The sequence below is a fragment of the Canis lupus genome, chromosome 4 (genome assembly GCF_011100685.1).
Source record: "Canis lupus familiaris isolate Mischka breed German Shepherd chromosome 4, alternate assembly UU_Cfam_GSD_1.0, whole genome shotgun sequence".
Taxonomy (NCBI): Eukaryota; Metazoa; Chordata; class Mammalia; order Carnivora; family Canidae; genus Canis; species Canis lupus.
In genome coordinates this window covers 24,473,956-24,496,506 of record NC_049225.1, presented here as the reverse complement: position 1 = coordinate 24,496,506, position 22,551 = coordinate 24,473,956, and the positions used below count along the sequence as shown (strand labels likewise).

Below are 22,551 nucleotides of genomic sequence, written 5' to 3'. Positions count from 1 at the left end.
ACAAATACTCAGAATGGAATTATTCATAATAGCCAAAAAAACAAAACCATCCAAATGTCCATCAACTAATGAATAGATGAACAAAACTTTAGTATTTTTGGAAGTATATTCATCAATAAAAAAGAAGTTCTGACACATGCTAAAACATGGCTAAATCTTGAAAATAATGTGAGATGCAATAAGCCAGACACAAAAGGTCACATTGTATGATTCATTTATATGAAATGAAATGGTCCACACAGACAGAAGGCAGATTGGTGGTTCTCAGGGGGCTGGGGGGCAGGAGGAGTGCAGAGTGATAGCTAATGTGTATGGGACCTCTTTGGGGGGATAATACAAATGTCCCGAAATTAGTCACTAGTAATGATTACATAACTTTGTGAATATACTAAAAACCACTTCACTGTTCACTTTAAAAGAGTAAATTCGGGATCCCTGGGTGGCGCAGCGGTTTAGCGTCTGCCTTTGGCCCAGGGCCCGATCCTGGACACCCAGGATCGAATCCCACGTCAGGCTCCTGGTGCATGGAGCCTGCTTCTCCCTCTGCCTCTCTCTCTCTCTCTCTCTCTCTCTCTCTCTCTCTCCCCGTGTGTGTAACTATCATAAATTAAAAAAAAAAAAAAAAAGAGTAAATTCTGTGTTACATAAATTAATTATCACAGTAAAAAAAAAAATCCAGTGAAAGTTAAATCTAATATTAAATAGAGGAGAAATCTATTAAAATATGTAAGTACAATATTAGAAGTTTTAAAAACATGACAAAGAATATAAATTTTTGCTAGAGGCCAACATTATCACAGAACTCAGTTACCTTAAAAAACAGGTGCCGGGATCCCTGGGTGGCGCAGCGGTTTAGCACCTGCCTTTGGTCCAGGGCGCGATCCTGGAGACCCAGGATCGAGTCCCACATCGGGCTCCCGGTGCATGGAGCCTGCTTCTCCCTCTGCCTGTGTCTCTGCCTCTCTCTCTCTCTCTGTGACTACCATAAATAAATTTAAAAAATTAAAAAAAAAACAAACAGGTACCATACACCCATATAACAATAATAAATAAATTAAAAATGTAATTTTTAATATTGTATCATATAAGGTACCTACGAATAAATCTTCAACAAATGGACCTTTATGGACAGAATTATAACAATTTATTAAAAGATATTAAAGAAACTGATATTAAATGAAAAGATTTATGGAGAGCCTGGCTGGCTCAGTCAGAAGAGCATGTTGAGTGTTGATCTTGGGGTCAAGAATTCAAGTCCCTATTGAGTATAGAGATTACTTAAATAAACTTTTTAAAAAATGAAAAGATTTATATATCAAATTCATGAATAGGAAAACTCAGTATCATTAAGATAGCAGTCCTCCCCAAACTGACCTATGCAATTTATTTATTTTTTTTTAAATATTTTATTTATTTATTCATGAGAGAGACAGAGAGAGGGGCAGAGAGAGAAGCAGGCTCCATGTAGGAAGCCCGATGTGGGACTCGATCCCGGGACTCCAGGATCACACCCTGGGCCAAAGGCAGGCGCCAAACCGCTGGGCCCCCTGGGGATCCCATGACCTATGCAATTTAAAAATCAGATTCTAACCTGACAAGGATTGGCCAAGACAATTATGAACAATGCAGTAAGAGTTCCCTACCAGATTATTTTGGATTATAATAAAGCTATAGTTTAATTAAAACCAGTTTTATGAGTTTAGGACAGACCAGACCCTTCCATATTTTAAAACTTAATCTATAACAGAGGCAGCACAGCAGAGCAGTGGGGAGAGGATGTAATGATTCTGTGGGAAATGATACTACCTTCTGTGGAAGGGTTGAAAAAGTTACGTGTGCATTTTTAGTGATCACAATGACCAAGGGGTGCTCCAGGTATTTAATATGAAGGGATAATGAATACTAAACATCTTGCTAGGCATGAGACATTTCTGTATAATAGCCATATCCAAGATGCCAAAAATGCCCCTGCTTAGAAATCCTGAATTAGTCAGTAAAAGGTGCTAAAAAAAATTCATTATCCATATGGAAAAATTAAAATTACGTTCCTGCTGTGAACCATATACAAAAAAACAATTCCAGGTGGATTATGGACCTAAATGTGAAAATTATAAAAGCCACACACTCGGAAAAGATATTTGTAATACATTTAACAAAGGATGAATGTGTGATTGCTACGACTAACAAAAGCAATTAACAGTGGCTTAAACAAAGTAAAAGTTTATTTTTCTCATTAAAAAAAAATTAGTCTGGGGATCCCTGCGTGGCTCAGCAGTTTGGCGCCTGCCTTTGGCCCAGGGCGCGATCCTGGAGTCCCGGGATCGAGTCCCGCGTCGGGCTCCTGGCATGGAGCCTGCTTCTCCCACTGCTTCTCCCTCTGCCTCTCTCTCTCTCTCTCTCTCTCTCTCTCTCTCTCTGTGTCTATCATAAAAAAATAAATCTTTAAAAAATAAAAAGAGGCCTTTAAAAAAAATTAGTCTGGGGGTAGGCATTAAAAAGCTGATATGGTAGCTCCACGGATATAAAAAACTCAGTTTCTTCTATCATTTACATTCTCAATGACACTTAATGGTCCAAGATGCCTGCTGTACCTTTAGCCATAGTTCCATGTTCCAGGCAGGAATTAGGAGAAAGGGAGTAAATGGGGAAAAAAGCATTCCAGAAAGCTCCATCTCCTGACTTCTATGTACAATTCATTAGCTACCACTACCTGTAAGAGGCTGAGAAATAAATTTTCAACTAGGTACAATACCTGAAGTTCTACAGGGAGAGTGGATATAATGTAGGTATCTGACAGTCTCTGTTATAAACATCTAGACAGGGTTCCACAAACTATGACCAGCTTGTTTTGTAAATAAAGTTTCATTGGTATAGTCACACCCATTTATTTACCCATTATCTATGGTCGCCTTCTCACTACAGTGACAGAGTTGAGGGTCCTGATGGAGCCTACAAAGTCTAAAATATTTCTACTTTATCGAAAAAGTACACTTACCCCAATCTAAAAGATAAAGAACTCCTATTAATATGAAAACAATAAAAAATAAATGGGTATGAAATATAAACAGGCAAGTCAAAGACTACAAATATGTGCATCATCATCTATGGAACTCTCCAAACATAATGCTGAGCATAAGAAGCCAGATACAAAGAGTACATACAGATGATTCCATTTATATGAAGGGCAATAATAAAAAAAACTAGTGACAAAGGTCAGAATAGTGGTTATTTGGGGGGTTGCAAGAGGTATCTAGGGTGCTAATTGTCTATATCTTGATCTGGGTACCATTTCTCTCTCACACACACACACGATTTCTAAGTTGTGCAATTTTTTTTTCTGTCTAACCTACCCAATAGCAATCAGATACCTTTTTTTAAACCTAAAAGTCTGATTTAAAAGTTTGATAATTCACTGTTTTGGTCAAGAGTATAGGAAAACAGGCTCTTCATATGTTCCTGATGAGACTGCAGATTAGAACAACTTCTACAGAGGGCAACTTGGCAACAGCTTTCAAAATTACAAAAGCATGTATCTTTTGACCAGCAGTTCCACCTCTAGAAGGTTATCCTTGGATATATCCACATCTATGGAAAATAGTATATGTACAATATTATACAGTATTATAAATGCATTTTTGGTAATAGTAATGAGTATGCAACTATTAAAGAACAAGTAAATTTTTTATAACATAAATATTCTTCAAAATATATTAAGTAGAAAAACAACTGGCGCTATACAGTGTATATGACAAACTTTATGTAAAAATAAAAATAATTAAAATGTATAAAGTTAGCAAAGGAATAAATTAAATTTGTTAATAATTCTTGTCTGGTTCCTTACTTTAATTGAAATAGCTTTAATGTTTTGACATTCAAACTGATTTTTGCTATTCAATTGGCAAATAGTCATCAAGTCTTAAGGGTTTCCTCCTTGCTTACTGAGAATTCTCATAAGGAATGCTTTTTGAAATGTATTGAATATTTTTCCAGCATCTATAGGTTTGATCATACTTTTTCATTTAATTAATCGATGCTAAATATATTACATTTGCAGGTACATTTCTTATTTTCTTTTTTTTTTTTATGATAGTCATACAGAGAGAGAGAGAGAGAGAGAGAAGAGAGAGGCAGAGACACAGGCAGAGGGAGAAGCAGGCTCCATGCACCGGGAGCCCGACGTGGGATTTGATCCCGGGTCTCCAGGATCGCACCCTGGGCCAAAGGCAGGCGCCAAACCGCTGCGCCACCCAGGGATCCCTGCAGGTATATTTCTTAGAATAAACCTTACTTGAGATTTTACTCAAAGGGAATAATAAAATGATAGAGAACTAAAAAAAGATCTAAATAAAAGAACTATGTTTCAAAAAAAAAAAAAAGAACTATATTTCTAGCTAGAATACTAAGATGAAAAATGATTGAAATGTGTATATATATTTAGCACAGTGCCTGGCATCTACTAAATATTCAGTAAATTTTAATCCTCTCTACATCTTCCCTAATTTAATATAAAGTTACAATGCTAGACCAATTAAATTCCTGATGAATTATAAAATTTGCTGCAAGTGAAAATAAAATTAAGCTTAAGAGGTTAAGTATTAGGACACAAATACTAAATAATATATGTTGTTTAATGAACATTGGTAGATTTGCCCTAAAGATTTTAAAAATATAATGAAAATGACATGATTTTATTTTATTTTTTTTAAAATGACATGATTTTAAATCAAATATAGAAAAGTGGATCAAACAAAATAGGTTCAACAGTATAAAAACTTAATTCATACCTCACACCATATATTATTTAAAAAGTATGGTAAGTTAAAAGGATAAACATAATATTCTACAAATGCTATAAAGAAGAATAGTGCAATATTCCATCTTACTAAAGATAAAATCCTGACGTATAAAAATGAAGGTAGTAAAAAGAAGTAGTAGTAGTAGTAGATGTGAAGGTCGAAAGTGAAATGGTGGGGATCCCTGGGTGGCTCAGTGGTTTAGCACCTGCCTTTGGCCCAGGGCGGGATCCTGGAGTTCCGGGATCGAGTCCCACATCAAGCTCCCGACATGGAGCCTGCTTCTCCCTCCTCCTGTGTCTCTACCCCTCTCTCTTTCTCTCTCTCCCTGTCTATCATAAATAAATAAATCTTAAAAAAAAAAAAAAGAAAATGGTAATATTTGATCTTTAAAAAAATCTGCTGTGCAGTAAATAAAAAAAGGAAAGCAAAAAAAAAAAAAAAAAGGAAAGCAAAGGAAAGGGATACATTTGTATGACATTTATAACTTATAAAGAAGTACTAATTGCAATATAGAGACAACTAATGGAAATACAAAGTTAGTACATTAAAACTTCACAATAAGCCATCAAATTAATTATTTCCCTTAGGATATAATTTAAATTATTTACTATGGCTTTATATGATCTAGTCCTGCCTGCCTCTCTGATTTCATTTATGCTTTCTCTGTCTGAGACCATCCCCCAACCTTTTTTCAGTTCCATGAACATACCAAACATTTTCCCTTGGAAACATGAAACTCTTTTCATCCTTTGGCTTTTGCATATGTTGCTGGTTAACTGTCTGGAAAGCTCTTTTCATCACTCTTCACGTAGTTAACTTTTTAATCTGTAAATCCCAGATCTATCTATCTAATAATCCTATCTAAAGTAAATCTCCCCTATAATGTCTATCAATCCTATCTAAAGTAAATCTCCCCTATATGTCCTGTTTCTGTAAATCCCAGATCTATCTATCTAATAATCCTATCTAAAGTAAATCTCCCCTATAATGTCCTGTTTCAGTAGCCTGTCATCTTCCTTAGAGGACTTCTCACCTTTTGTATTTTACTTATTGTTGTTACTCTCCCTCATTAGACTATTCAATCATGTGAATCTCACTCACCCTATATTCCCCAGTACAATGTCTAACAGCAGATGTATTCAATAAATATCTATTGAATGAAGAAAAATAAAACTCAAGCATCAGATAATAATGGAAAGTTCCAGTTATGACATTAGGGATATTATATAACTATATATAGCTATTCAAATTGAGGTATGGAAGTAGTAAAAGAAATGTTTATATGGAATAATGGTGAATGGAAAAGCAGACCACAAAATAGGATGCACATATACAACTAAGTAAGGAAAGTGTTTATACAACCAAATTCAAATGACTGGAAAATAATTCATGGTGATAATAATAGATTATAACAATTAGCAGACCTTGTAAAGAAAAGAAGTTGTTAACAACGATATGCTATAAAGTCAGTATTGTGGAAGAGTACTTACAAAGTATAAAAACAGAGTATAACATTGTAGGTACGCCATGATTACAGCTAAATTAAATATAAATTGAAAGAAGACACAGAAATAAAAATACCTATTGCATCAAGGCAATAAACATGCATAAAATGTGACTTTAAAATTTTCTTTTTGGGATGCCTGGTGGCTCAGAAGTTTAGCACCTGCCTTTGGCCCAGGGTGTGATCCTGGAGGCCCAGGATTTAGTCCCACATTGGGCTCTCTGCATGGAGCCTGCTTCTCCCTCTGCCTGTGTCTCTGCCTCTTTCTCTCTCTCTGTGTCTCATGAATAAATAAATAAAATCTTAAAAATAAAATAAAATTTTCTTTTAAGGTTTTGATCTTTTAAAAATAATATTTTATAATGGTATTCATATGGGGAATATATAAAAAATAGTGAAAGGGATTAAAGGGGAAAGGAGAGAAAATGAATGGGAAATATCGGTTAGGGTGACAACATGAGAGACTCATGGGAAATGAACAAGGGGTGGTGGAAAGGGAGGTGGGTGAGGGGATGGGATGACTGGGTGATGGGCACTGGCGGGGGCACTTGATTGGATGAGCACCGGGTGTTATACTATATGTTGGCAAATCGAACTCCAATAAAAAAAATACAAAAATAAATAAAATAAATATTTAATAATGGGAAACAGCCATAAATAAGTAAATAAATAAATTAATTAGTCAATCTCTTCTCAACACCTAATAAATAATGACTAAATAACATTTTGGGTAGATATCTTTAGTCCTTTTTTCTAATATGTATATAAGCAAAAATATATGTAAACTCAGAACCACACTATCCATATTATTTTTAATCTGCTTTTTTCATTTAATCATATATCATAATCATTTTCCCAGTCTATAGTAGCTTAATAATCAAGTTCCAAGAATAATTTAAACAACAGGTAACAGTGGTGAAGAGACACATTAGTGGACTACACAAAGCAAAAGGTGTAGACCCAGAGCCCAGTTTCATACTAATGTTAAGTCTAACACTAACATTTTTAAGGATCAACTACTGTATCCATAAAATAGCAAATACTGAAAGAGGTAAAAACTGATGAGAAGTATTAAAATGTAAAAAACCAATGTTCAAGAGTGAGGAATGAAATATACTGACAAAACTGACAAATCCTAACTCCCAGAATAGTCTCCCAAGTACTCCATCAGACCAATAACATACAACTCACACCATATCCCCAGGAGAAGTCCGAGCTGCCTTCCGTAGAGATCCCTGTGCCTGTATAGCTTAGAAAAGCAGATCTTGAATTCCCAGTGTCAGCTGATGTAAAAGGTGATTCTTGTGTAATGTCAGAGTCACTAAATGCAAAATTTGGAAGAAGAGAGAAAACAGAAAAATTCTTATATTTTCTCAAGTTTCTGTAGCATTAACTACTCAGCAATTTACTAGGTGGCAAGCATGTATACAATCCACAGAAGCAAAAATAAATGAAGAATTTAATATTTAAACATGGAAAAGTCTTAATTCCTACAGAATTGATGACAGTGATTCTAAATAATTCTAGTTATAGTTTGCAACAAATACTTTAACATTCAACTTAGCATTTCAGAAATATGAGCAGTAATATTTGAACTTGTATGGCACTTTTACAGTTTACCAAGCACTTTTATAGATATAATCCCATTTTATCCTCACAACAACCTCGTGATATAGAAGTCAACTGACCCCATCTAAAAAATTTTTTAAGTTTTTTTTTTTTTTTAGTTTAAGTACACTTTACATTCAATGTGGGGCTCAAACTCATGACCCTGAAATCAAGAGTTGCATGCTCTTCCAACTAAGCCAGCCAAACACCTCAATTAACCCCATTTTAAAGACGATCTGAGATTGAGTTTTAGGCTTTGCTTTTTTATTTTAATTTTAATTTTTAAACATTTTACCTATGCATTTGAGAGAGAGGACAACAGAGGGAGACAGCAGGAACAGAAGGGGAGGGGAGAAACAGACTCCACGCTGAGCAAGATGCCTGACTTGAGGCTCAATCCCAGGACCCTGAGACCATTACCTGAGCCAAAGGCAGATGCTTAATAGACTGAGCCACCCAGGTGCCCCTGGTTCTAGATTTCGAAAACTGGTTTTATGACTATAATTCTTCTATGATACCACGTTGCTTCTCAGAACCCTCTTTGAAATTACAGTATGCTCTGTTTCTTAAAATGGTAACTGCAGCTAATACTTACTCATTAACCATTATGTCAGTCATGCCAAGTTTTACATACTTTACCTCATTTATATTCACAATACCCTTTAAGAGATACTATTATCAGGATCCCTGGGTGGCGCAGCGGTTTAGCGCCTGCCTTTGGCCCAGGGTGCGATCCTGGAGACCCGGGATCGAATCCCACGTCGGGCTCCCAGTGCATGGAGCCTGCTTCTCCCTCTGCCTGTGTCTCTGCCTCTCTCTCTCTCTGTGTGACTATTATGAATAAATAAAAATTAAAAAAAAGAGAGATACTATTATCTGGTAAGTAACTTGCCCACTGTTACCCAGGTAATAAGTGGCAGAGCCAGGATTAAAAATCAGATGTTAGACTCCTTCTGGGTCTTGGCTTTTAAGTATGTCAAAATACTACTTTTCAAGGGTTATAAGTATGATGTTTCCATTAGCTGTTCCAAAATGAAAACTGAATGGTACTGAAATGTGATAAAAATTATTGTTTTGTTTCATTAGTACAAGACTAGGTATCAAGTCTAAACGAAAAAATACTTTTGCCATTATCAAGTGTAATAAGCAAACAAGTACACTTTGTGTTATTACCTTTGGGAACTTGTGTCTTTTTCATGGCTGTCATTAGTAGAAGAAATTTCATCCAGCTGCTCTGGAAGGGGATGATGATTAACAGCATGTTTTGTTATTCCTTTCCTGTGAAAGATTTTTTAAAAAGTTATATTTCTTGTGAAGAAAAAATATATACTTTTCAATAACTTGACTACAGGTTAGTCACCTACTTCCTGCTGCTCTGGGACTGCACTGTCCTATGTGGTAGCCACTAAAACTAGCAGTTAAAATGTGGTTAGTTGAGGAGCAGCTGGTGGCTTAGTGATTGAGCATCTGCCTTTGACTCAGGTTGGGGTCCTGGGATGGAGTCCCACATCAGGCCCTGCAGGGAGCCTGCTTCTCCCTCTTCCTATGTCTCTGACTCTCTGTGTGTCTCTCATGAATAAATAAATAAAATTTTTTAAAAATAAAATAAATTAAATTAAATTAAAATGTGGTTAGTTGGCATGATGAGCACCAGGTATTGTACGGAAGTGCTGAATCACTATATTGTACACCTGAAACTAATATTACATTGTATGTTAACTGGAATTTAAATAAAAACTTATATTCTTAAAATTAATTTCACTGAAAACTTAAACTACAGTAAGTTATAACCCCACACCTATTAGAATAACTAGCACAAAATATAGTAATAACATTAAACGCAAACAAAGATGTGTAGAAACCAGATGTCTCATACACTGCTGGTGGAAAGGTAAAAAGGTATAGCCAATCTGGAACAGTCTCACAGGTTCTTTTTTTTTTTAAGATTTTTAATTTTTATTTTAAGAGTGAGAAAGAATGAGTGGAGGGCAGAGAGAGAGGAAGAAGCAAGTTCCGCTGAGGAGCCCCACACAAAGCTCTCCATTATAAGACCGTGGGATCATGACCTGAGCCGAAGGCAGATGCTTAACCAACCCTTGAGCCACCACAATGCCCCAATTTTAAAAAAAAAAATTATTTATGAGAGAGAGTGAGAGAGAGTGTGCATGGGAAGGAGCAGAGGTAAAGGGACAAGCAGGCTCTGCACAGAGCATGGAGCCCAACATAGGGCTCTATGCGGGGCTTGATCCCAGGACCCTGAGATCATGACCTGAGCTGAAACCAAGAGTTGGATACTTAACTGCCTGAGTCACCCAGGTGCCCCAGTTTCATAGTTTCTAATCAACTAGTACCAATGTCAGTTTACTAGCTTTGACATACTAGTTACGTAAGTTGTCATCATTAGGGGAAGGTAGATGAAAGGTTCATGGGATTCTATGTATGATTTTTTAACATACATAGTCTATAATTGAGTCTATAGTGAGTCTATAATTATTTCAAAATAAAAAGGCAAAAAACAAATTTCATCTGTTCTATTTTTTTTAACATGACTACCTGAAAATTTAAAATTCCTTATGTGGCTGTATTATATTTCTATTGGACAGAGCTGCACTAGGGAGTTCAACATGTACATTAAACTAAGGGATCAATTATATGTTCCAGTCTTTTTTTTTTTAAGATTTTATTTATTTATTCATAGAGACACAGAGAGAGAATGAGAGGCAGAGACACAGGCAGAGAGAGAAGCAGGCTCCATGCAGAGAGCTGGGCGTGGGACTCGATCCAGGATCTCCAGGATCACATCCTGGGCTGCAGGCGGCGCTATACCGCTGCGCCACCGGGGCTGCCCTCTATGTTCCAGTCTTTTTTTTTTTTTAAATATGTTCCAGTCTTAATCATCTATAGTAGACCTTCCTCCCCCCCAAAATTCTGTAATAATAAAATAAGTTTAGGAAATGTGATAAGCTAAACAAAGTACATAGGTTTCTTTATAAAAGGCCTCCTTAGGGCCTTTCATATGTAAATGTATATTATAAATCTCTAATACTCTTATTTCATAGGCAAGGAAAGTCAAGCACAGAGAGATTAAGTAACCTGCTTAAGGGATGCCTGGGTGGCTCAGCGGTTGAGCATCTGCCTTCAGCCCAGGGCATGATTCTGAAGTCCCGGGACCGAGTCCCACGTCGGGCCCCCTGCATGGAGCCAGCTTCTCCCTCTGCCTGTGTCTCTGCCTCTCTCTCTCTCTCTCTCTCTCTCTCTCTATCTCTCATGAATAAATAAATAAAATCTTTTGTAACCTGCTTAAGGTCATATGCCTAGGAAGTGATGGGAGCCAGGATTCAAATCCAAGTACTCTGGCTCTGAGGTTTCTCAGACCAAATGAATAATTTGAGATTTTAGTGAATTGTACCATTTTTGTATATAAGGATAAAACTAAGGGCCCAGTCAGCAGAGTTTGTACTTTAAACTATTTCTCAAATGGTGGGGATGGGTTTGTGCAGAGCTATCTGAACTTCTCTCATTCAATGATCCTACAACCAAAAGCTTGTCTTTGAGACAGTAGAAGTGAACAGAAATGTGGATTCCAGCTACAAAACAGAAACATAAGACATTTTTTAGTCTTTCAAAGAAATGTGAGTATGAAATGATTAGGTAACACCAAAGAAACATTAAATTTGATCGTAACACTGCTTTTACATAAGAAAATACCTGGGGGCACCTGGCTGGCTCAGTGGATTAAGTGTCTGCCTTAGGCTCATGTTGTGATCTCAGGGTCCTAGAATTGAGCCCAGCACTGCTCCACGGGGAGTCTGTTTCTTTCCCTCTTTCTGCCCCTCCTTAAACCCCTCCCCTGGCTCATGCTTGCTCTCTCTCACACTCTCTCAAATAAATAAAATCTTTTTTAAAAAAGAAAATACCTATAATTTTTAGAAGTGCATACTGAAGTATATAGGGGTGAAATGATAGTGTCTGGGATTTTGCTTCATTATTTACAGATGACGGACAGAGAAAATGAAAAAAGATAAAGACGAAGATGAAGCAAATATATCAAATTTGTGATAATTGTTGAATGTGGGTAATAGGTGGTTAATTATATTATTTGCTATACACGTATGTTTGAAATTTATCACTTTTTAAGTGTTAAGCTGTATGTTGAAAATCCCTTTTTTTCAAACTCTTTTCAATATCCATAATTTGGAACTAATAGAAACCTAAAGTTACTTATTCAAAGCAAATTATCATCATAACACCTAAAGTAAAAATCACTTTTATTTTACTGTCATTGAGATACATATAATCTTCATTATTTTCATTATTCTTATCATCCTGACTCCTCTACAGAATCTTTGGAGGGGTTGCTTTTAGGGAGTATCAAACCAACAATATAGAACAAGTACCCTAACTATACTGGGGCTCACCCACTAAATGCCTACCAACAACTTTTTCCATAAAATATGTATTTTTTTACTCTCAGAATGGTCAGAATTAATTAAAAGCAGATGTTTAGCTGAGCCCTGTTCCCTTTATTAGAAAATTACTTTCTTCTTCATACTTTCTAAAAAGCTTATTGTCTGAATTGCTACTGTATAAATATCCTATTACTTAGTGGGTAATAAGCTTCTTAAATTAAGGCAAGAAGAGATCACAGATTTTCTTTGTATGTCTGTTGTACCAAGTAAAGGTGGGAAAGGACAGGAAATAACCAACTACTGAGAATCTACTATGGGTCAAGCCCTGTGCCATCACTTTGGATATGCTTTATTTTTTAAAAAAGATTTTATTTATTTGAGAAAGAGCACAAGCGGGGAGGGGGGTGAGGAGCAGAGGGAAAAGTAGACTCCCCACTGAGCAGGGAGCTCAAGGTGGAGCTCAATCCCAGGACCCTGGGACCACTACCAGAGCCAAAGGGAGACACTTGACCAAGTGAGCCACCCAGGCTCCCCTTAGATATGCTTTTATTTATTTATTTTATTTTTTAAAGATTTTATTTATTCATGAGAGACACAGAGAGGCAGAGGGAAAGCAGGCTCCATGCAGGGAGCCTGACGTGGGACTCCATCCTAGGACTCCAGGATCACGCCCGGGGCTGAAGGCAGATGCTAAACCTCTAAGCCACCCAGGGATCCCCCAGATATGCTTTTAGATAAAGTCTTAGTCCTATATTACAGAAATGAATGCTCAAATATTTAGTAATCTGCTTAAAAGTCACATGACGAGAAAAGAGCCTAGCCAGAAACCCAGATTGACTGAAGATTCCATGCTTGTTATTACCATATGTAGTTAGTATTTAATTAATAAATGTATAGTTGCTAAAATTACATGGCTCTATGGAGAGAAAAAAAGTTGGGAGTTGAGTATAAAAAGCCTAAGCTCAAAACCTATTGGTTATATAATCTTAGGATGTGTAACCTTTCTGATATTTCATGCTCTGAAACACTGAAAGACAATCATGCCCATCTTACAGGGTTGTTGCAAGGATCAAGAGGTGAAAGTCGTTTTGAAAGTGAAAGCATTAACAAATGTACAACATTATCATTATTGGCTAAATTACAATGCCTCACCGTTGTAAGGGACGGGAGGTGGGTCTTTAAGCTTAAATGTTTGCTCTCTAGATCAAAACTTATCCTTAAGGATTCCGATGTTTAATTGCAGAGATGAGGAAGTAGTATGTGTCACGATTATGGCCAACGCTTCAGGGTCAGATTGACACCCGGTTTGTGTGCTCCACTGCCTTCTGCCTGTGTAATCTTTGACCTGCTTCCATCTTAAATCTGGGACATTTGCAGAATGTAAAAAATAATATTCCCTATTCTGTATCCCTGCTGATAGGATTAAGTGAGTCAATGCAGGTAATCAGCTTTGCATGGTGCCTGGCACTAGATAGATAGACATATGGATTTTTTTTATTGGATTTTAATTTGCCAACATATAGCATAACACCCAGTGCTCATCCCGCCAAGTGGCACTAGATATACTTAACTTTGTTGTAGCACTCAGTCACCTATTAGTACCTTCTCCAGTCGTCAATGGCCTTTGACAGTGAGGCATGAAGCACTGAGAAAACTACAAATGCCACAGGAGACCCAGTCCCTGAATTCAGGAAGTGCAGCCCGGGAGGGCCAAGTCCTAGGACAGCACAAGTGACACGCCCTTAGCTGGACAGGGAGACAGACCGGGCAGCGTCTGACAACTCTGGGAGGAGAGAACTCCAAAGAAAACGTTCCTTCCCCCACCCTGGGAACGGGAAGGTGAGAAGCACCGGTTGGGAAGGATCCCAACCGGAGCGCCCGGGGCCCTGCCTCAGCCTCCCCCGGCCCGCGCTGGGAGGGCTGAGCAGTCCACTCACAGCTCCAAGCTCTGTGGCACCGCCTTCCGAGTGTATCTGGAGATCATCCTCCTCTTCCTCCTCTGCCGCGAAGGGGGCGGGCACGCCAGGGTGGGGGCCTCCGGGCCTGGCCCTCCCGCCGGCTGCGGCCCGGCCCCCTCCCGCCACCTCCCGGCCCCGTCACGCCCCGTCGCCTAGACTCCGGACCGCCGCCACTCCTAGAGTCCCCACCCCTCCGGCCCTCCGCCCTCCCTGCTTCCCCGCGGGGGCGGAAGTGACGAAAGCACCGGGGCACCCGCCTAATGCTCCGGCGGACGCGCAGCAGTGACGCCACCGGGGGTTCCGGGGTCGGGCGGGTCTTTGCGAGCTTCCGCTGGCCTCAGGTGCCTGGGAGACGTCGGGACTGACCTTGGGCCGGGCTTTGGCTGCCACTGGCCGCTCCGGACCCGCTCCCGCGGTGGGAGGGGCGGCCGAGGAGAGGTGCCGCGGCGGAGACGCGTGGGGGAGGCCCGGGAATCGTAAGCAGAATTGGCTTCCTTCCGTCTAGCGAGGAGCACTAGACTCCGGCTCAGTCCTCTGCTGCGCCGTCGCTCCTCTCTCTGCGTGTCGGTTTTCTCACTTGTACAGCAAGGAGTTAGCCCGAGTGATCTCAAAATCCCTTCTTGTTCGGACACTAAGTTCTTTATAAAAATGTGTGCCTTACATTATGGGGTTGGGTGGATGGGAGTATCCGCCCCTCGGGGTTGGGAAGCCAGATGATGATTTAGACAGACTGGATAGAAGATGCAGGTTCCCCTCGACCTCGTCTTATCAGCCCGTTAGGAAACCGAATAAGAATAAAAATCGAATTGTGCCTTGCAGTGGGCCCATCCAGCGCTGTGCGTCCTCTAGCAAGGCTCATCTGGCAGCAGCAGTTAGCTGGTACTTGTGTTTGTAAGGGAGACCCTTAGAAAATAGAGCTATCTCCCTCCTCTTGAGACTTGAAACCGGGGTTAGCTGGACAATATTCATAAAACGAAATTTAAATTCTGCGGAGTGAAGGTTCAGAGCTGATTTTTTTTTTTAACAGTGTACATGTTGTTTTTTTTTAAAGATTTTATTTGTTTATTCATGAGACACACACACACACAGAGAGAGAGAGAGGCAGAGACACAGGCAGAGGGAGAAGCAGGCTCCATGCAGGGAGCCCAATGTGGGACTTGGTCCCGGGTCACCAGGATCACTCCCTGGGCAGAAGGTGGCACTAAACCGCTGGGCCACCGGGGCTGCCCTCTTTGGGGCTGCCCTCTTTTCTTACTTTGGATAAATTTTATATTCCTTTCTCTGTTTATAAATTTTTATTTCTTTTTTTTTAAGATTTTATTTATTTATTCATGAGAGACACAGAGAGAGGCAGAGGGAGAAGCAGGCCCCACGCAGGGAGCCCTACATGAGACTCGATCCCGAGTCTCCAGGATCAGGTCCTGGGCTGAAGGCAGGCGCTAAACCGCTGAGCCACCCGGGCTGCCCCAGAGCTTTTAAAAAATAACAATTTAAACTAGGAGAGGGGGATGCCTGGGTGGCGCAGCGGTTTGGCGCCTGCCTTTGACCCAGGGCGCGATCCTGGGGTCCCGGGATCGAGTCCCACATCGGGCTCCCTGCATGGAGCCTGCTTCTCCCTCTGCCTCTCTCTTTCTGTATCTCTCATGAATAAATAAATAAAATCTTAAACAACAACAACCCTAACTGGTTCCCTGTTACCTCCAGAAGAAAGTCTATCTTTTCCCGATCTGTTCCTGGTCATGCCAGCCCCTGCCAGCAGAGGCTTCAGCATGCTCAGACCTTGGCACGGCCTCCTTCCTCAGTGGGATGCCTGCAGTGTGCCTGCATCCAGCTTCTATTCAAGTCCTGCATCCAGGACTTCTACTCATTTTCAAAACCTGGCTTGGGTATCATCTTCCCTAACGCAGGCCCATACCTGGTTTCCCCTCAGGCCAACTGTAGTGGGTGGTTTATTACTGTCCCAGTTACAACCAAGCAATGCCGTTGCTTCTGCCCTATTTAGATGGCCTGTTCCTTGACGGCAGACACCATATAAAATTCATCCATCTAGGGATCCCTGGGTGGCGCAGTGGTTTGGCGCCTGCCTTTGGCCCAGGGCGCGATCCTGGAGACCCGGGATCGAATCCCACGTCGGGCTCCCGGTGCATGGAGCCTGCTTCTCCCTCTGCCTATGTCTCTGCCTCTCTCTCTCTTTTTCTCTCTCTGTGACTATCATAAATAAATTTAAAAAATTAAAAAAATAATAAACTAGGAGAGGAATTTGGAAGTAAAAGAGTAACATTCTCATTCTACAGTTAAGGAAAAAGCCCCAGAAAGAGAAATTGAGGTGCTTAAAGTGACACAACTAATTTCGTGGCAGAGCTGGGGCTTCTGATAGTATTTCACATAAGCTGTTATTGCAGTGCTTCTCAAAGTGTGTTATGCATGCACACTAGCGCTAGTACAGGGGCAAACCTTTTGTTTTATTCTTGCATACCTATTAGTTAATTTGGAATGTGATACTCAACATCTATTTACTGTACTGTATGAAAAGTTCTAATATAGTTTTAAGGTTGAAGAACATAATTTTAAGTATAAAAATCATTATAAGAATATTAAATGGGTGTTACCACTCATACTTGATCAAGGCAAAAAATTAAAATGAGAGTATGTGGGTAACTGAATTTTGGAAGACAATGGAATCATGTAGGATAGTTCAGAGAATTGGATTTTACTTCTCCATTATTCTGTGTGGTTTTACATTGTTGAAACTTTAAATGTAGTTTTCAAAGAAGAATGGAGGACAATACGAAGCTGGCCACAATGGAAGACACTGTGGAGTATCACCTGTTCCTGATACCAGATGAACTAAGGGACCCAGAAAAGCACAAAGAGATTCTTCAAAAGTATATTGAGAGGATAATGACTCAGTTTGCACCTATGCTGGCCCCCTACATCTGGCAAAATCAGCCTTTCAATCTCAGATATAAACCAGGGAAAGGTAAGACTCTTTTCCTTATTTTGATGTGATGTGTGTGACATCTAATTCTGACGATGATGTATAATAGTCCATAGTTCATTCAGTCTTGTCAGGAGATTTATAACCTGAATTTTTTGATTAGTGATGCTTGCCTACGTTTGGTTAAATCCTTAAACTTAACCAAAAAATTTTAAAAAATTATCCTGATGAAAGCTTTCTAATAGTAATTACCTTAGGAACTAATATATACTCAACATTATTAAACCATGGCTATTCTTTGCAACTTTACTCTTCTGTGCTGTAATGTATCTAGGAACCTATACTCAACAGGTTCAGGCATCTGGCTTCCTTAACCGTAATTTGCTTTAGTGGTTACTCTGTATTCCTCAGTTTTGATCATGTGTTTAGTAGGCTGCCTTATTTCACATAGTTGTGAAACTATGTGGCTCTACCTGGCTTATAAAGAGAAATAATTGGGCTTAGGGCCATTATTTGCTACTCAGAAGCATTTTGAGATTGCTTCACTGCTTCCCTGTATTGTTGGTGCTTGACATCTGACCTCTGGCCAAATATGGCACTTTTTCTTATCATTTCATATAGCTTTAGTAAAATGAGGTATGAAGAGGTGACCATGGCTCTTATTTTATGCAGGGTCTTATTTCAGATCAGGAGTTTGGCATCTTTTGATACTGTCAGTTTAGGTTTAGATTTAGTGTTTATCTGTTCTCCTTTGGCTAGCAGTTGCCAGGTGTGTTCCCTGGTGTTAATTTTATTGAACTCCTGTTCACTGAAACACATGTGATATTTATTGGCAAGAACACTGACACATTAGCACAGCACATCCAAAACCAACTCCTTATCTTTTTCCTAGAAAATCTTTTTTACCCAATGTTTTCTTGTCTTGCTTAATGGCACTGCTATCCACCTAGTTATTCAAGCTTGTTAATAATTCAGAATTATACTCAGCTCCTCACTTGACCATGTTCAGTCAGGCGCTGAATCCTAGTGTGGTTACTCCTTAAATGTGACCGCTTCTTTACATTTGTTTAGCTACAATCTAGACCCTCTTTATCTCTTCATCTGGAAGACTACAGTAACCCAACTAACCTCTCTGGTTCCAGTGTCTCCAATTCTTCACACTGTTGCCACTTACCTTTGTAAAAACACAAATTTGATCATGTCACTCTTCTGCCTAACATCCTTCACCAGATACCCATTGCTTCTGGATAAATTGAAGTTTAATATATAAAGTAGATGAAAATAGACACTCTAATTGGAGCTTCTCTAAGTAAAGAAATTTGAGAGATCTGAGTTGGGGAGAAGAGTTAGCTAGGCTATTCTTCCTACTTTTTTTTTTTCTATAGCAGCTCTTGAGACACTCCCCAGTGTGCTTGTTTGATCTTTAGTCTGTTAATGTGGTAGGTTATATTGATTGATTTTCATATACATCACATTGCATTCCAGGAATAAACTCAACTTAGTCGTGTTGTACAATCTTTTAATGTGTTGAATTCAGTTTGCTAGTATTTTGTTGAGGATTTCTGCATCGGTATTCCAGGGATATTGGTCATAGTGTTCATGTATTGTCTTTGTCTGGCCTTAGGATGAGGATAATACTGGCCTCACAAAATGGATTTGGGACTATTCCCTCCTCTTCAGTTGTTTATAAAAGTTTTAGGAGCATTGATTCTTCCTTAAACGTTGGCAAAATTTTCTAGTGACTTTTTCTTTGTTGGGAAGTTTTTGGTTACTGATTCAATGTCCTTACTAGTAACCAGTCTGTTCAGATTCTCTATTTCTTCATGTTCCAGTCTTAATAGGTTTAGTGTTTCTAAGAATGTACTTATTTCTTCTAAGTTATCCAGTTGATTGGTACACAATTGTTGATAGTGTTCTCTTATAGTCCTTTTTATTTCTCTAGTATAGATTGCAATATCTGATTTTCATTTCTGATTTTAGTTACTTCCATCTCCTTTTTATTTTCTTACTAAAGGAGATTTTGTCAATTTTGTGATCTTTCAACAAACCAAATCACTTTATTTTTTTCTATTGTTTTTCTATTCCCTGTTTCATTAATTTCTGTTCTAATCTTCATTATTTCCTTCCTTCTGCTAGCTTTGGGTTAGCTTTTTCTTGTTCTAGTTCCTTATGGTGTAAAGTTAGGTTGTTTATCTGAGATCTTTATAACTATAAACTTCCTCTTAGCACTGCTTTTAGTATGTCTCATGTTTGTTTTCATTTTCTCAAGGTATTTTCTAATTTCCCTTCTGATTTCTTCATTGACCCATAGGGTTGTTTAAGAGTGTATTAAGTTCTACAGATTTTGAATAATGCACTTCTTTAAAAGATTTCTGCTCCATCTAACTCTAGCTTCCTGATATTCCCAGAACACTGTATTGTCTATCATGCTTATATGCCTTTGCACGTACTATTCTCTCTTTCTGGAAAGCCTACTTCTAGTCATTCGTCCAAAGGAACATAGCTCAGATATCACATTCTTTATGCTCACAATCCCCTCATTGCATACATCTGTTTGTTGTCTTGTTTTGAGATGCTGTGGTGGTCCGTCTCCTATTGTCTAGATCCTTGGGTCCTCATAAGTAGGCTTCTTATGTCCTGTTCAGCTTTGTAACCCCAACTCCCCATATAGTACCTACAGCATGGTCAGTCAATGAATGTTTATTTGAATGATTACGTGTATTTTTATGTGCACTAACAAATTGATTTGATTATATGATTGCTTTTCTCTTTTTAGGAAATGTTCCTGCTCATATGTTTGGCGTGACAAAGTTTGGGGATAACATTGAGGATGAATGGTTTATTGTTTATATAGTAAAGCAAATTACAAAGGAATTTCCAGAGTTAGTAGCAAGGTATTAGTTATTTTAATTATCTAAGGAATTCTCTTTTGAGACTGACTACATTTTTATCCATTTAGCAAATTTTTTTTCAATAGTCTGGTAGAGACTGTACAAATTTGAGACTTAGATTTTGAAAGTGACTTTATGTTTTCTTTTCTCTTGTCACTTCCTTTTCTTGAGGAAAAATATAAGTACATTGGCGAGTTTAATATCCTCAATTTTTAAACAAAAGCTGCCTATTTTAGTTTTCTTTTTAATACTCATTATGGAAGATCAGATACAGATAGTAAATAAAATCCAAACAATACCAAAGGGTGTTTAAAAAAATCTTAGGGGACATCTGGGTGGCTCAGTGGGTAAGCCCCTGCCTTTGGCCCAGGGCATGATCCTGGAGTCCTGGGATCAAATCCCACATCGGGCTCCCTGCATGGAGCCTGCTTCTGTCTCTGCCTATGTCTCTGCCTCTCTCTCTCTCTGTGTCTCTCTCATGAATAAATAAATAAGAATCTTAAAAAAAAAAATCTTAGAAAAAAATTCCATTTGCAGGTACATGTATACATTTGACAGATTACTCTATCTTCCTCTATTATACCTTAGCTGTATATATATTTTTTTTTGAGAAATCACATATGGAGAATTTTAAAGAAAAATCAGAACAGTTATATTAAAAGCAAAGTAGGTAACACTGCGTTCTAAATCTATTCAAAATGGGAACTGATAAAAAAAAAAAAAAAAAAAAAAAAAAAAAAATGGGAACTGATAGTTCTCTGTAATTACCAACTTGTGTCAGCAGAGGGCAGTTCACCCATTTGCCACGTTATCCTAGTTTTTCTGTCAGCCTCCAAATTCTGATCTGTACCCCCAACCTCTTTCCCAGCAGAACAAAAAAGAAAAACAACTTTGAAAACTTATATCAAAATTTCAAACATGAAAATAGAAAGAATGAACCCACATGTACTCATCACCTAGCTTCAACAATTATCAACTCATGAACATTCCTACTTTATCTATACCTTTCCCCTACTCCATTACATAGCAAGATTATTTTAAAGCAAATCACCAATAGTATGCCATTTGATCTTTAAACACTTTAAGATGTAAATATAAAAGATAACTCTTGTTTTAAACACTACTATTACCACATCTCAAAATAATTAGCAATAATTTCTTAATGATAGAATTTTAAGTGAACAAACGCAAAGATAGTCATTCCTTTCTTTACAAGGATAATAGGGCGAGGGCAATGCCTTATGTGTATGGATTCTGATCTTTATATAATCATGACCTATACCTACAAACCAGGCCTCTAAAGCTTTTTAAATAATAGGCATCTACTGTCTTGTCAGTTTCTTTTTTTAATGAGAAAAAGAAAGAACTTCTATCTTTGCCAGATTAATCTTCCTAAGATAGTGCTCTAACCCTTTTATACACTGCCTTGAAATCTTTCATTCCTTTTCTATATAAAACTAAGCTCATTCTCAATGACTCTGTTAACATTTAAAGCTCTTCAGAAAATGATATAACTGCCTTTTTAAAAAAGATTTATTTATTTGAAAGGGAGAGAGAGAGAGAGAGAGAGAGCACACAAGCAGGAGGGGCAGAGGGAGAGATATTGAGAATCTCAAGTAGACTCCATGCTGAGCCTGGAGTCTGACGCAGGGCTCAATCTCCCGACCCTCAGATCATGACCTGAGCCAAAACCAAGAGTCAGTGCTCAGCCCAGGCACCCCGTAACTGTTCTGTTCTAGTCTTAGTCTTTACTAATTGTCATTCTCCAAATATCCACCTCAAATAGCTATCTCCATGATTATGCTTATGCTAATCCCTCTTCTAAGAACATCTCTCTTTTTCTCCTTATGTCTCTACCATTAAAATTGAAAAGATCTAGAACAGTATATAAAATACGCTACCTTTTGTGTGACAAGAGAAGAAAATAAGAATTTATGTTCCTATTTGCTAGATTATGCATAAGCAACCTCTAGAAGGATAAGCAAGAAATAACAATGGTTTGAGGATAGGAATAGGGCATATAGGGACAAAAGGAGGAAGGAAACTTTTTCAGTGTGTAACTTTATGTATTTTTTAAAAGTTTGGCAATGTGACTAACTTACCTATTCAAAAATTTAAATTTAGGGGTGCCTGGGTCACTCAATTGGTTAAGCATCCAGCTCTTGATTTCAGCTCGTCATGATCTCTCTGCCCCTCCCCCTGCTCATGTGCTCTCTCTCTTTCCATCTCTCTCAAATAAATAAATCTTAAAAAAAATCTTTAAACATTTTTTTAATTTTAAAAAAAGTGATACAAATGAGGCAAAACAAAATTATCTCTCAAGGTCCAAGTGACTTTTCTATAAATGCTTTCCTAATCTTGGCTCTATGTGATTTTTTTTTTTTTGATTTTTATTTATTTATGATAGTCACACAGAGAGAGAGAGAAAGAGAGGCAGAGACATAGGC

At 38.3% G+C, this 22,551-nt stretch overlaps 2 protein-coding genes across 9 annotated transcripts in view; one reads left to right on the top strand and one right to left on the bottom strand.

Annotated features, from left to right (window-relative positions):
- The window catches only part of FAM149B1 (family with sequence similarity 149 member B1), a 72,400-nt gene extending 57,947 nt beyond the window's left edge, over positions 1-14,453 (bottom strand). The window contains exons 1-3 of one of the 5 annotated variants that reach the window (XM_038534330.1): positions 14,255-14,453; positions 9,082-9,186; positions 7,492-7,621 (exon numbers count right to left, since the gene is read on the bottom strand). In XM_038534330.1, the coding sequence (XP_038390258.1) occupies positions 7,492-7,621; positions 9,082-9,186; positions 14,255-14,301 (282 nt within the window). In that variant the 5' untranslated portion in view covers positions 14,302-14,453. Of the gene's footprint in view, positions 1-7,491; positions 7,622-9,081; positions 9,187-14,254 lie in introns of those variants that run through there. The other 4 variants (XM_038534327.1, XM_038534326.1, XM_038534328.1 and 1 more) reach the window with 4 other exon arrangements.
- A 111-nt stretch (positions 14,454-14,564) lies between these two features.
- The window catches only part of ECD (ecdysoneless cell cycle regulator), a 36,264-nt gene continuing 28,277 nt past the window's right edge, over positions 14,565-22,551 (top strand). For 3 of the 4 annotated variants that reach the window (XM_038534313.1, XM_038534311.1, XM_038534310.1), the window contains exons 1-3: positions 14,565-14,751; positions 17,038-17,255; positions 19,990-20,107. In XM_038534313.1, coding sequence (XP_038390241.1) covers positions 17,051-17,255; positions 19,990-20,107 — 323 coding nt within the window. In that variant the 5' untranslated portion in view covers positions 14,565-14,751; positions 17,038-17,050. Of the gene's footprint in view, positions 14,752-17,037; positions 17,256-19,989; positions 20,108-22,551 lie in introns of those variants that run through there. The other variant, XM_038534312.1, reaches the window with a different exon arrangement.